The sequence below is a fragment of the Prunus mume genome, linkage group LG3 (assembly GCF_029339155.1).
Source record: "Prunus mume cultivar Tortuosa linkage group LG3, ASM2933915v1, whole genome shotgun sequence".
NCBI lineage: Eukaryota > Viridiplantae > Streptophyta > Magnoliopsida > Rosales > Rosaceae > Prunus > Prunus mume.
This window is the reverse complement of record NC_142700.1, coordinates 25267463-25281765: the sequence shown is the minus strand read 5'-3', so window position 1 is coordinate 25281765 and position 14303 is coordinate 25267463. Positions and strand designations below refer to the sequence as shown.

At 36.6% G+C, this 14303-nt stretch overlaps 2 protein-coding genes and 1 long non-coding RNA gene across 3 annotated transcripts; 2 read left to right on the top strand and 1 right to left on the bottom strand.

Annotated features, from left to right (window-relative positions):
• The first annotated feature begins 1437 nt into the window (after positions 1 to 1437).
• LOC103327227 (uncharacterized) lies at positions 1438 to 2924 on the top strand. The gene is made up of 2 exons (XM_089048426.1): positions 1438 to 1571; positions 1795 to 2924. Exon 2 carries the CDS (start codon positions 1913 to 1915, stop codon positions 2801 to 2803), a length of 891 nt encoding a protein of 296 aa, XP_088904552.1. The 5' UTR covers positions 1438 to 1571; positions 1795 to 1912; the 3' UTR covers positions 2804 to 2924.
• Positions 2925 to 3006: 82 nt separating this feature from the next.
• LOC148919219 (uncharacterized) lies at positions 3007 to 3335 on the top strand. The gene is made up of 2 exons (XR_016125212.1): positions 3007 to 3148; positions 3283 to 3335. It is a non-coding gene; the product is annotated as an uncharacterized LOC148919219 (long non-coding RNA).
• A 660-nt stretch (positions 3336 to 3995) lies between these two features.
• On the bottom strand, positions 3996 to 12690 carry LOC103327228 (protein BREAST CANCER SUSCEPTIBILITY 2 homolog B-like). The gene is given in 20 exon segments (XM_089048425.1): positions 3996 to 4488; positions 4900 to 4985; positions 5070 to 5237; positions 6316 to 6444; positions 6446 to 6527; positions 6643 to 6705; positions 6778 to 6920; positions 7102 to 7284; positions 7360 to 7555; positions 8678 to 8749; positions 8842 to 8953; positions 9072 to 9147; positions 9252 to 9302; positions 9401 to 9482; positions 9550 to 9735; positions 9823 to 9945; positions 10321 to 10475; positions 10564 to 10688; positions 10771 to 11715; positions 12015 to 12690. Coding segments are annotated over 19 exon segments (3282 nt in total). The 5' UTR covers positions 12349 to 12690; the 3' UTR covers positions 3996 to 4488; positions 4900 to 4928.
• Positions 12691 to 14303: the final 1613 nt, after the last annotated feature.

Here is a 14303-nt window from a genome sequence, read left to right as displayed (position 1 = left end):
ATTTTATAGAGAAAGTCCTCGAGTGCTGTTGTTGAGCGTCTATATTTATAGGCAAAAATGTCCAATTGATGACAGTAAAAGCTAGAGGACAATACTCGAGTGTTGTCCAAAGTCAGTGGTAGATTTGTCCTCGTGAGTCGATCCATAGGCATAAGAAGGGGTCTCCCAGATGAAAAAACTAGTTTCAATCGATATTCTTTGATTTGTTGTCTTTTGGCAGTTGGAAAACCAAACAGAAGACGACTCCTTTCAATTTTTGCATCAATTAGCTCTGCTTCCTTGCGAGAAAGACAGCGGTCAAGTCATTCTTAATGGTGAAAACTCATCCTCAGGAAGTCACGTGGGTCAACTGATAACGGTTACCCATTTTCTAACTTTTAGTGTGGGTTGAGGCTGAAGTTTTTTGAATTATGGGCCTTCGAATAGATTTCACCAATTAATGGCCCAAATCCAAAAAAGCCCTTTTTGGTGGTTTTGAAAGAATGGCAGTGGACTTGGGTCTAATGTAATTTTATTTGAAAAATAAACCAACTTTGGCTCATTTTCCAAATATGGTACAAACAGATATGTAAGTGATTTAGTACCACATAAAGTTCCTATAAGATTCAAATTTGAGTTATTTACACTAACACCCCTTGAGGTTTTTGCTTTTTCACAAAACTCCTTGAGGTTTTAAAAATTACAAGACTGCCCCCTGAGGTTTTAAACTGTTTTCATAAAACTTAGTTTCATTGATTTTTCATCCAAATATTGATGATTTTATACAAAAAATTCTCCAAAATGACGAAGTTGGCCTTTGAGATTAGATTGTATATACTTCATTGCGGTTAATTTTGTCATTTGCATAAGTTTTTTTTTCAATGAAATCATCAATTTTTGGACAAACAATAACGAAAAGGGATTTTGTGAAAACAAACTGAAACCTCAAGGGGTGTTCGTTTAATTTTTGAGACATGAGGGGATTTTGTGAAAACACAATAAACCTCATAAGGTGTTAATGTAAATAACTCTTCAAATTTTTCACTTTCTTCATCATCTTAATATTATCGATATTATAGCGATATTTTGGCCAAATATTGTTGAAGTGTGAGAGAAATTATCGACGTCGATATTTTTCGACATTATCAATACTTACACAATATGTGTATGAATATATTCCAAAATATCCTAGATCTAAAAAAATGATAATATCCTCGATATTTCATTAATATTATTGATATTTGGTATTGTTCCCTCTTTGTTGTCTCTATATTGCCTCTTTAACGAAAGGGGGCTATTCTCGTTGATATTATTTGGTATTGTTCTCTCTTTGATGTCTTCTTAATTTTTTACTTATTTAAAGTTTTTAGCGACTTTAAAAATTGCACTCCAAACATATATAAAAATCAAATACACGTGGCGCTTTATGATTGATAGCTGTGCCGGTTCTATAGTTTTGGAATAAAACCGACCGCAGGAAATTTGAAGTATCGTCTTTCTTCCTTCTCTGGTCTGAAGACTCGACGCTCAGCTCTCTCTCTCCCAGACAGCCACCTCGTCTCGTCTGTATCATCACATCAATTCAATCCCAGGTCAGCCTCCTCTCTCATCTCTCTCATATGAGACAACCAGATTATAGACAGACAATTTCAGATTTTTTGTGATCATAAGCTGTTGATAAGCTGTTCAAGCATGGTTTTTGTATTTTTCTGATCATAACCAGATTATATGAGTAGAGTGTTACTTGCTAGTTTATGCTTTGATTTTTTGATTTATTTATTATTTATTTTTTTTTGTTTCTATATTTATTTTTAGGTTTCAATCTCTCATTTTTGGGAAGTGAAAATTGCTTCTTGTTTGCCCTTATTGACAAGTATCCTACGTTTTCTTGGGATTAAAGAAAGAAAAAAAGGAGGGGGTTTTCTTGTTACAGATGCAACTAGTCGGAGAAACTACAGCAACCAATTCTTTTCATAGTAATAGTATGCTTGTTAACCAGAGACAAGTTCTCAATCCTTCTTGTTGCTCTCTGAGATTTGCTTCATCTGGAGGTTATTCTGTTCTTCACTCAAGTGGTCTTCAGCACTGGTTCAAAAATTGGCAAGGACACAGAAAACATAAAATGACAGCTAGCACTTTTGCTGCCGCCGTTGGTTTTTTTCATCGCCGAAGACTCCAGCTTTGGTTAGAGAAGATTGGAGCAATTGAGCCATTTTCGGGTAACCTGGGTACCTGTTGGAGCAATATCAAAGAAGAGGAAGCACTTGAAAGATACAAGCTGATAACAGGAAATTCTGTCTTGTTTCCTGAATTTCAAGTCTATGGTAATACAAATGCTGGAGATGATTGGCTAGGAGCTTCACCAGACGGGGTGGTTGATAGGCTGGTATACGGATTGTCTTCACGAGGAGTACTGGAGATTAAGTGCCCATTTTTCGATGGAAATATGAAAAAGGCTACCCCTTGGTCGCGAATTCCTTTGTACTGTGTTCCACAGGCTCAGGGTTTAATGGAAATACTTGACAGGGATTGGATGGATTTCTATGTTTGGACTCCTAAAGGGAGTAGCCTATTCAGGTTATACCGGGACGCAGAGTACTGGGATGTTTTGAAAATGGTTCTCTCAGATTTTTGGTGGAATCATGTCCAGCCAGCGAGGGAGATGTGCAGTAAGTCTCAGATTACGGATCCCCTTGTTGAATTAAGATCGCTCAAACCAGCACCCAGGCATGAAATGTGTAGTTATGTAGTTTATGAAAGCAAACGCGTTGTTGATAGCTCCAAGTTATTGATGCGTGAAATCAATGGCAAACTGATAAACTGATGCAGCATCTATAACCACGATTTAGGCCTTTCAAATTATTCGGTTCTGAGGATATGGGACTCATCCCCATCAAGTTGCTGGAATATGGTTTGGCTTTCATGAGTTTATTGATTGATGTAAATTCCTACCGTCAGTATCATCATAACTTTGGCCTAAATAGTGAAAGAGGAATGTACATTGCTAGTACATGAGGTAGATTTTGATAGAGAGTGAAAATATTCCCAGCTATAGTCATTGTATAACAACAAAAAAGAAAGGAAATGTTTGATTTCTACAGGATTGAACAAGTAAAGAAGGAAGATTTTTAGTTGAGGCGCTGATCGCGCTGGGGAAAAACTCAAACAGGTCCTTAATTACTCTTTCTAATAATTTTTTTTGTTCAATATTCATGCGAGGCACCTATCATATTTGATGTTGAGCTCGAAACACAATACAATACCTATTAAGTTTACTTCGTTGTCCCTGTTATCATTTTGCAGAAATACCTTGCATTTGCCTTTCAAAATATCACATTACTACTGGAAAAAGAAAAGGAAGACAACTTAAACTTACCAAGAAGTTTTGCTCATTTCTTGAATGAGCAGGGGCAGTTCTTTTGACTGCAGCCCATTCTGATAGTACATGATCAAGGCGTCCTCACCGAGCTCATTTGTTCTATTAAGTTGGAGCGGCGCCAACTAGTTTCACTTTTCTTGTGTCATATATTGTCTTAGGAATTTATCGTCCTTGGTGATTATGGATTGATTTCATATTATCTTCCGTAAAGTGTAGAGCATTCACAATTTGTATATGCTGTACGTAAGACTCTCACAAATGTATTATTTATTTCCATTTTTATCGAAGTCTCCATCATGATTTCCATCATCCATGCTCATGATCGTGAATGTAACATGATGTTTGTTTATGATGATTTTTCATTGCACTCATTCACTTTTCAATCCAAGTGGAAATTGTTCATGAGAGCTTACATGTCTGACATTTATCCACCCTAAATGGCAGAGAAGTTTCCATATCGGAGAGGCAACTGTCCCTTGAACTACCAAAGAAAAAAGAAGGGTGAACCATTGTGATCATGACATTGTAGGTACTTGGGATGGATGGGATGCATAGTCGAGGAGCAAAACACTAGCTAACCTCTGATACTATAATTAAGGAGAATCTTTACATCATCAATTCTTCGAACGAATTTGAGTTAATTTTTGAACAATCTCCAACTATTTCCATTCATGTGCTTGTGTGTATCCACAATTTGCTACACTTTCTCCCTTTCCCTACTGGGAAGCATATAAAAGAATACAAGTTTTTCTTTTCTTTTCTCCTTTTACAAGCAAAAGGCACAAAACGCACATATCCACAAGGAACTGTGCCAACAAAACTCAAACTCCATCCACTATTGAGGCACATGAGGTGCGCTATACCCAATGGCCATCAGCAAGTAGACAAGTTTGAGTTTCTAAATAAATAATCAATTTGTAATCTTCCCAATTACAAAATGCTCACCATTTGAGAGTACCAATTCAAAAAGAGCAGTGTTGCGCGCTTGGGCGACCAACCGTGGCATTCTTCATTAGAAAATGGCATCGAGTTGCAAATGCAGAATAAGAAAGCTCACTTTCTTCCCAGCATTCATGCTTTTGCCACTTCCTAGATGAAACTCCTACCAACTGGATCTTGGTAACGAAAATCTATGAGAAAGGAAATCAGACATCAATAAAGCATTTTAAGTGCAAAGAAGACAATGATAAATCCAATAGGAACCTTTTCATATCATGAAGTGACGAAATTCCTATGAAACTCAAAAGTAAATTATCCTAATTATATGTAAACTTGCAGCGTAGTTATTTATCTTGCAGAACCCAGCTCAGCTTAGTGCATCTTAAGTCAAAATCTAGGTCGAGTAAAATTTAAGGAATAGTACAAGCTAATAACCTGAACTGAGCCATGCGGTTCTTATCACTCAACTCATTGGAATAAATAAAATAAAAAATTTCTATGTGACAATATAGAAGCTACAGGTAGCCTCATAATTGAAATCAGCTCCTTTGACCACATATCCTCATTGATGTAAAAGAACAGAGGTATATTAAGAGACTTACACATAATTGAGATCAGCTACTTTGACCACCTATCCTTTGCTAGCACCAATAATACACAGAACCCTCTCCTTAAGCCTATTGATAGTCTGCATGCAGAACCAAAGAAAAGGATCAATAGAGAACAACACAGGCAATACAATTAACTGCACACAAAGTTTCAAAATCCAGACCAAGCTAGAGATCCTTCCCCATCTTTCAGTGGAGACAGCAGCATCTTTGAGATGAGAACAATGTTGAGTGTCAAATCTTAAAAGGTAAGCTGAAGTTTCTGTAGCTTCTGCTACCCAAAGGGAATTCATTTGGTCCTTTTCTCTCTTGGTAAGATTACAAAACCCAACCTGTAAAGAAGAAATATAAAAGATTATAAATAGACTGCTTCTAGCCAATAGGATGGTTTCATTTGGGAAAGAATGGGAGGGTTGATTACTGAGAGAATGTGGTAATAGCAATTTGAGTATGATATAATCCCACAACTCAATCTCCAAAAATGGAAACCAACTTTTACATTCTTCATACACCTCGATATTCTAGGTAGGGATTCCTTCTGAGGAGGGCTTGCATTTTGTTAATTACTGACCAAATGGATCAAGTATGGGTGTGGGGTCAAATGCTTTCTATCTAGTTACCATCCAAGTATGGAATTAAGAGGCAGCACATTCAAATAGTACTTTTCGTGTCTTAAAGATTCTATAACCATAATTAATGGGTTATATGACTTCCTAATGAAGATCATAAATCATTCCCTCAAATTAAACAAAAGGGCACCATGAAAGTTGTCAATCTTAGATACATCAAAGTGGTTGCAGACCAAATCAATTAACGAAGACAAATTACATTTAGTTGCTGTTTTGTTTTCTGGGCTAAAATCTTAAAATAACTCATCTAAGTTACTCTGATATCTTGAATTAGTTGGAATTTTAACTTAATGAAGACTTCCGTTATTTTTGCTGCTTTGATGGTAGCCTTTTGTATTATAGTAAGATTTTTTTAATATTGCTTTAAATGCACACCTTGTGTTTTGTATGTATGTTTATACTTTTTTCGATTTAATTATGTTTCTTATTAAAAAGAACCAAGGAAGATGTTCTAAGTGCAAACATAAACGTACGACTCGTATGGTTAAATGTGTCAATTGTTGGTTTTAAGATGTTTATGGAATATAAAAAGCAGACTTGAAACTTATTTTTAAACAAGAAACAAAGAAAAAGAAGATATCAAACAAACAAACATATCATTCAGACCTAAACATTAAGATCAAATTCAGATCTGCTCAGATATAGGATCAAAATAAAATTAAGAAATGCCACCTTCATATTCAATTTCAAGATACTACCAGTGTCTCACATGATGATTTTTCTCATTAGTTTATATGAAGCGGTGACCTGAGGTTGACTATTGAGAAGGAACAGTACATACCGTTGTTCCTGTGAGGTTATAGTTTATAGGAGCAATTGAATCAACGCCAATGTATGGTGAACAGAAGCAGACGGCCAGTAGAGAATCACATGATTCTTCTGAATTTAATTCAGATATGGAGCCATCTGTTCACGAACACCCACTGTTTCTTCTGGTGAGCAGCTATATAAACCTCCCCCACAAACACAACGAATGCAGCAATATCAAATTCACTGCATAACACCCCCCCACAACCCAAAAAAATAAATCAATTAATTCAACATTACTTTTCTATGGGAACAAACAGAAGAATCAATATCAAAAGCATAGGCTTAGTCTAGGATTAACCTGGAAAGAGGAACTTTACCCAAATCTGACAATAAGACTGATTTGCGAGGATTGAAAAAAGGCCTGAGATGGATATAGTCATTTTATTAAAATAAGTAAAGAAAATAAAGGAAAATAAAAAAACATAATACTTACTTAAAGTGTTCGACTGCCTGCTGAGATAAAGGCTGCCATGTTGTTGTGGATCCTCTCACTTGCAAGTGTAGAGTATCCACATCAGAACTTGTTGGTATAAGTCCAGAAACACGATATGCACATCCCTCAACCAGCTCAGTCTTCTGCTGTATCAGAAGGTAAACTTGGTAATGTTCGTAAGTACCATTGTAGCATTCAGAGAATAATTGTTCAAGGGAGCAGACTCGTCATTATATTTCATAAACACACATGGGGTGAGAGAGAGAGAGAGATCAACAAATATATATTAAAAGGGGATCTTTACAATAACACAGTTGGGTTCACCTGCTTCTCAGATGGGTTCCAGATTGTTATTAGGCCTTCTTTAGAACTGTCTTTCCCATGACATAATTTTCTTGTTAGTCCAACCACCCTCACCCTCATGAATGGCGTGACTTCCCTCTCACTTAAGCCAGCACCTTCCAGTGCTTTCAAAATTGATTTCTCCATGTCTGACTGCTTAATTGCCTAAGTTCCAACCTGCCATGATCAAAATCTCGTTCTATACCAGACTTTCATTCAAACAAAACATTTGAGACCTACCTCCAGCTTTGATCGATATTTGGTAAAAGATTTCAACTGTTCTGAACTCATTTCTGCCATTAAAATTTCAGGTTCAGTGGCTGTTTCTAGTATTTTTAAGAGTTTTGCTCCTTCGCTATCGCTATCATTACACAAATGTGAATGTTCTAGTCCTCTTTGGAACTCAGATATAATGCCTTCTATGACATCAGAGCGCCTGCACCCAAGAGAAATATCAATCACAGCACATAGGCCTTGCAAGATAATATGTAAATTTCAACTCCCGCTTTTTACAGCAAATTGCAAATACATCCCTTATGAAACTTGCTGATATAACACCAAAAAGAAATCATCGTTTTATTTAAACAAACTTTAAGATAAAAGTGTATTCATATTTCACCAAATATCTACCAGTAAATGTGCAATGATACTTTTCATTATAAAAATAGCTAAAACATGGATTATTTTTATTTTTATTTTGGATATATTACATGATTGAAAAGGAGTGTACTTTGATCTGATGAAGCGTAAGTTTGTTTTACATAAAAGTATCTTTGTAACATGAGATCAATTCGAGATCCAAGTACATACGCACACACAAAATTATTAGCTTTAAAGAAGTACAACTCTCATGAGTTTAAATCTCAAGAATCAATAATTCTTGATATTTACATCTAGCAGAATTATACTCTACTTCCATCCAATAATTTAGCTGAAGATGTCCTAAGGTCATTGTTGAAAGAAAAATCAGCCCCCACATAATAAGGCCATTGTTGAGATTAATATGAATTATAAGTATTCTTATAAGCACAACACTTCCTGTTGCCCAATTTATTTTTAACTTTTTATTTGAAACATATTTTATTTACTGTAAGAGCATATCTAGTTCTCCCACCTAAGCACATGCTAAGGGCCTGCTTTTAGTCATGCATTCCTGCACCATCTAGAACAGCATAACATGAACAATCATGTAACAAATCATTTAATGGTTTCTCCTAAACTAAAAAAGTCACAAATTATCTAGAACAATTTTGTAGCTCCCATCAAATATTGAAGCAAATTTGGATTTTAAAGCTTGACATAAGACACCTCTGTTGAGCACCATCTAGAACAGATAACACAAAGCAATCCTGACATGATCCAAATATTTTTGTAACGAAAAAGGAAAATGTTGAGCATACTTGAGGTAAAAAAAATTCAAAGAGCAACTAGACAGTAGAACTCTTAAAGAGGCTAAGCTAAAAAATTTAGATTTTGAATGAATAAAGGAAACATAAATTACGAATACTTTCAAAAAGTAAATTAACTTATAGTTTGTTTGCTTTGTCAGAATAGACACCTCTCTTGGTATGATTGCACCATTTGGGACTCCAACCTCTCTGATCTTACAATAGATCTTCCATTACTTAACCTAAAAGGAAAAAAAAATATTACAGTGGTTATGTTCATAATTAAGGACACACAGTATCAACTCAAGTAAACATATATAATATTTCAAATTACCTCTCTTTGTAGAGAACAGGGTATATCCGTGTGACTCCTAGAAGAGTGCAAGGGACTGCACCACCACCGCTCTTGACACAGTTAAATGCTAAGGGAGCACCAACACCTTTACCTGTAGAGATAAATTTGAGAATCATGCATGAGAAGACTATAAGATAAAACTGTTAATACACTAAACCAGTGCAAGACTACAGTATACCAAAATCTTATGTAAACCAAATGGTTCTTACAAAATCCCAATCGATCAGCCCAATGAGCTCTATATGTTCCATTTATGTGCAGCCGGAAAGTAACTGTTCTTGCCACCTGAGTTGAAGCAGAAACCTGAGAAATCCCTCTAATAGCAGGAGGTAAAGATTTTTTATTTTTTATTTTTTCACTTTAAAAAAAATCCAGAAAACAGTGAGAACCTCAACGGGTGAAACAGGCCCAGCCCAACCAGAGAGTGCTGCTCCCCAGATCTGCATAAGAAATCATAACTATAAGCAAGCAGCAATTCTGAACAGAATTCTTTAATCAAAAAGCTGTACTAAAAACAATAGAGCAGCATCTTAGCTACCCGAAGTTTCTGTCCAACAAACAATTTTCCACTAGCAAGCTGCTTCGACAGGAGTGCATCCAGTACAGCATCCACTGAATACCTGTGAGACAAGATAATTTTACATGCCATCTCGAAATAAGTTTAAGTGCACAAAGGTAATTACTTACCACCCATCAGTAAGCTCAACTTTTGCAGCACCACTATTTTCAGCTCTGGAGCTAGTCTTCATATTTGGGTCACAATTTGAACGAATAGCTGAAATGCATAGAACCACCATTGAAGAAGGGGATGCATCTCCTTCCAGAATCCTCTTAATTGCAGATCGGTGACCATGATTCACTTCTCTTTCATATCTGTGAAAATGCATTGCGTATGGATATCAATGGATGTCTCACAAACCCCAAGAGTAAACTGTACAACTATATTATAAGTATGAATACCTATACTTCAATTCCTCAAGCACATTGGAGACTGTCAAAAAATTTCCAAACGACTTAGCTAGATGACATCTCTCATAGCAAGCCAGTTTCCAGACAACCCACTTGTAGTGATTTGTGACCCACCTAGATTGAGGAATAAAATAAGAATGCTCAACCTGGTTTAGACTTAAACAAAGATACAGAACATTGGCATATATGCTATTGATGAACTGCACACATGTTCCATACAGTGCAAACTTAACAAATCCAAGATGATAACCCAAGTGATCCGTACTATCGGGCCAATTGGATGTATAATTTGTAGATGTGAGTTCTATGCTGGCATTCAATTTTCGGTATTTATTGAATTTGAAATTTTACCTCTAATTATCTTACCAAATTTCGTATATGTCAATATTACATGTGCATGCTAAAGAGAAATGCACTCCAATCTTTTCCTTCTAATTGTCTTTGGTGAGGCAATGTTGAAGAAAAATAGTTATGCAATGCAACACTTACTCTCTGGAAGTATATTGCATTAAAGCTCCAGAACGAGCCAACATGTGGACAAAAGCTTCTGCTCCTATGCAGTTTAAACCAGATTCATCAAGAAACATGTACTTTTCTGCGTTACTTGCTGTAATTCTTCTCACCGGGTCTGACAAACACTCCAACTAAATTCATTTTGATGCATAAAATAGTATCAGTGCCAAGGCATACATAATCTGTTGAGACAATTAACAGAATTATTAGTCTCCATACCATGTTCTGGTCAGGTGGTGGCATTCCAAAATATTTCTTCACATGCATTCTAGTTACTGAGAAAGGATATCTAGTAGAAACCCTTCTTTTGGAACATGAATTGTCGGAGGACAAAGTAGACAAACCTGTTGGAGCAGTAGCTTAAATGAGAAGCATATTTAGTTACTAATACCAACAAAATTATATTAAGAGATTATTAAATTTTACCATTACGGACAAGAGGAACATTCTTGTGCAATGGAGTGGAGGAGTTGGAAGTGCGAGGCTTCTTGAATGGAGAAATAGAACTTCTTCCAAGCCTCCTCTTTACACCATTCTTTTGTGTGCTATTCATAGCAATGGTGCCAACGGTATTTGAAATATCAACCAATGGCTTGGCTGGTGACTTTCCAACAGGATTAATCCTCAAACTACCACCATTTTCCAAATAATTGTTTTCTACTGTCTTGATGATACAAGGTTTGTCGCTAAGGGGCTTCTCCTGCCGATAAGGTAACTTTCTGTTTGACTTACAGACACTTTCATTGCTAACAACATCAAATTGTGTAATCAGGTTAGTGCCGGAATTTATAGCCGACGACGACTGCACTTGATTAGACGATGATTGCAGTGGAGATACAGAAGTCTTAGTTAAAAAGTTTTTCCTATTCATTTTCTGATGGGAGAAGGGAGTGCGTTCATCATGTCCTCTACCTTTTGAAAATGAGAAAACGGAGTCACCTGCATCCCCCTCATTCAAGAAACTCCCTAACTCCGGGTCACCAAGTAGACTCCTTGCACGTTGCAGTGCATCAGTAGAAACAGATATAGATCTTCCTCCAGCTGTATGGAACTTGATTGATGAAGGTTTGTCCGGAGTTAAATTAACCCTTTCAGGCGACATAAAATTTAGATCAGCCTCATTCTTCTTACATCTAGTTTGTACTGAAACAGTCTTATTAATTAGCGGAGACCTTGAAATGGATGCAGCATCCATAACCACACCACCACTGTTGGAACCCGGAAGCTTGCTGTGATCACTGTCGTCTCCCAAACCAAGCAATGTCTTTGCCCTGACAAGACCCTCCGGAGATATATTAACCATTTTCCCAGAGCCAGTCTGGAAAAGGGAATTAGAGAAACCACCTCTACTATTCATAGTTTGCACTTGGCCTGCAGCACACAGCACATTGAGCTTAGAAAATTTGGTCACTTGTGGTTGATTGATTCATAACAAATAAAGGTGTTCCTAATTTTATATAAAATTGTTTTTTTTTTTCCATTTTCCTATTGCTCTCATATCCTTAGGGTTTTCCTTGGCAAACAAACAGAGGATATAAGAAGCAGAAACCAAATTGCCCAGAGTGATTGAGACCACCACAAACTCAAAGAAAAGAAAAACCTTTTGGCATTGGACATTTTAATAAATAAATCAGAGAAATTGAAAAAATCCAGCAGAATGCCCTAATTACCAGTTTCAGTTTGAAGAAGCGACGACGCTTTGGTTAAGGAGGATGGCTTGATGGCGACGGGTCTTCCAAATCCGTTGCGGAACATCCCAACACCGTCATCAGCATCAACGCCATTTCTCTGATTCTGAGTCTGGGCCTCAGCAAGCTTCGAACAACCTTGAAGCAGCAGATCGGCCATGGAAGGCAGCCGACTGCTCGACTTGAGCTGCTGCTGCCTTTCACTATCACTATGAAGAATAGTAGTAGTAGTAGTAGGATAAACGGCGTCGTTTGGTGTGTCGGGATACCACCGGTAATTATTGCCGGCGTCGCCGAACATCTGCCACGTCGACATTTTCGAGGGTTTTGGGACTTTTTCGAGTGTTATTATCTATCTATCAACAACCAACCAACGAAACAGAGGAAGGAAAGCTTTGTTTCAATTGAATATTCAATTCTTCATTCTTTCCAAAGTCTCAGCCATTTGATCTCCGTTCCTTAAATACTTTTACAATCCTCTCTTCATTCCATTGCTTTCTGGCAAAACACCGACAAATGGCGGAAAATTAAAAATAAAAAGCGCGCCAAAATTCAAATGAGTTATCCACGAAAATGTGTTTTTAGGGGATTGCGTGGATGGATATCCCTAAACCCACCCACTCGTTTACGGCTCTCTCCGCGAGTGCAATGAATCTTTTGTTTAGCTGGGGATATTTTTTAGTGATGCAATATTTATATATATAAAGCAAAAGGTAAAAAACGGTGAAATATTCAAAATATTAAAAAATTATTCTTAGTTAATTCAAATATTAAGAATTAAAATTATTAATTAAATGAGGATAATATAGTAAATTCACACATTTAAAAAAATTAAAATTAAAAGAAAAATTATATAATGAATCCTATTTTTATAGAACACAACTACCCATTATCTTTTTAATTCTAATTTTTTTTTTTTTAAAACCTCTCAGCGGAACGCGTGAGAAACTAATTTATATTAACAATCAACATTTTTTTATAATAAAAAAAATTCCACACTGATTCGTGCAAGATTTGTACCAAATCCTCTATGCTCTAGAGTTATAGATAACAAAACAATGTATGCATCAATGAGGTAAACAAAAACACAAAATGCAAACAAAGCAAAAACTGCAACAAAAACAAAAACCAATTCTATATTAATATAAACTGCAATGCATTGTGTATTTTAATAATGATCATTCTACAATCTAAAAAGCAAAGCCATCATGAAAACAAGCAACTAAACAAAGTCAAAAAGGAATATCCATTGATGACACCATTGTATAATTTCCATTAATTTTAAAAATCATACCAATATCCAATAATAAAACAATTTAGCCAATTATAAATAAATGGAAATTGCAATGCAATGCGCAAATGTAATGTAGTATGCAAAATACAATGCAGTGTGCAAAATTGAACAGTTCTTTTTTAACATATAGGGGTATGGTAAACCATCACGATAAAGAACCTTCACAGGAAAGGGGGGCTGAGAATCCTAGCTCATCTTTCTCACTTGTTTTTTTTGTGGACGAAAATGAATTTCATAAGAGGCAAAAGCCACGAAAAGAAACAAACAACCTAAGCCAGCACACACTCAGTCAAAGCAAGCTAGTGGAGCGGCTAACTTTGTACAAAATATAGGTAAGAACATTAGTTTGGTGGTCCTGGAAGACCATCCGCTTCCAACACTCCCTGAAGAGACGGTGGTGGCCTTTCAGCCCAGCAAATTTGCGCCACCGCTCTGATGCCAATACTAGCCGCTGCATGAGTCGCTTTGTTGATACTTCGAGGAATCCAACTCCATTCAACTCTCTGGAAACTGTTGGCTAGCCTTCTAATTTCCAGAATTATGGGAAGGATGGACCAAGCACCATTGTTAGTCATTCCTTCAACACTTTGCTTTAAAAGAGTTGAATCTGTCTCAAGTATTACTTTTGAGAAACCCTTCCTCTTAGCTAAAGATAAGCCGCGAAGGGCAGCCTTAGCTTCAGCATGAAGAGCAGAACAACAATACAAGTTATCCGCCAACCACCACGGACATTCCCTGCTGAATCTTGAATTACCACTCCCACTCCAGAGCAATTACTTTCCTTAATCCAGGCTGCATCCGTGTTGACCTTCACAAAACCATCACTTGGGGGAGTCCAGGCTCTTGTACTGATAAGAGTATCATAATCAGAGTGGGTTGACTGGGAAACATTAGCTTCAATAAACTCATTTTCAGCTCTCATAGCCTGATGAAGCACATGAATGGGATGAAGTTTCCTTCATTCAATCACAAACTTG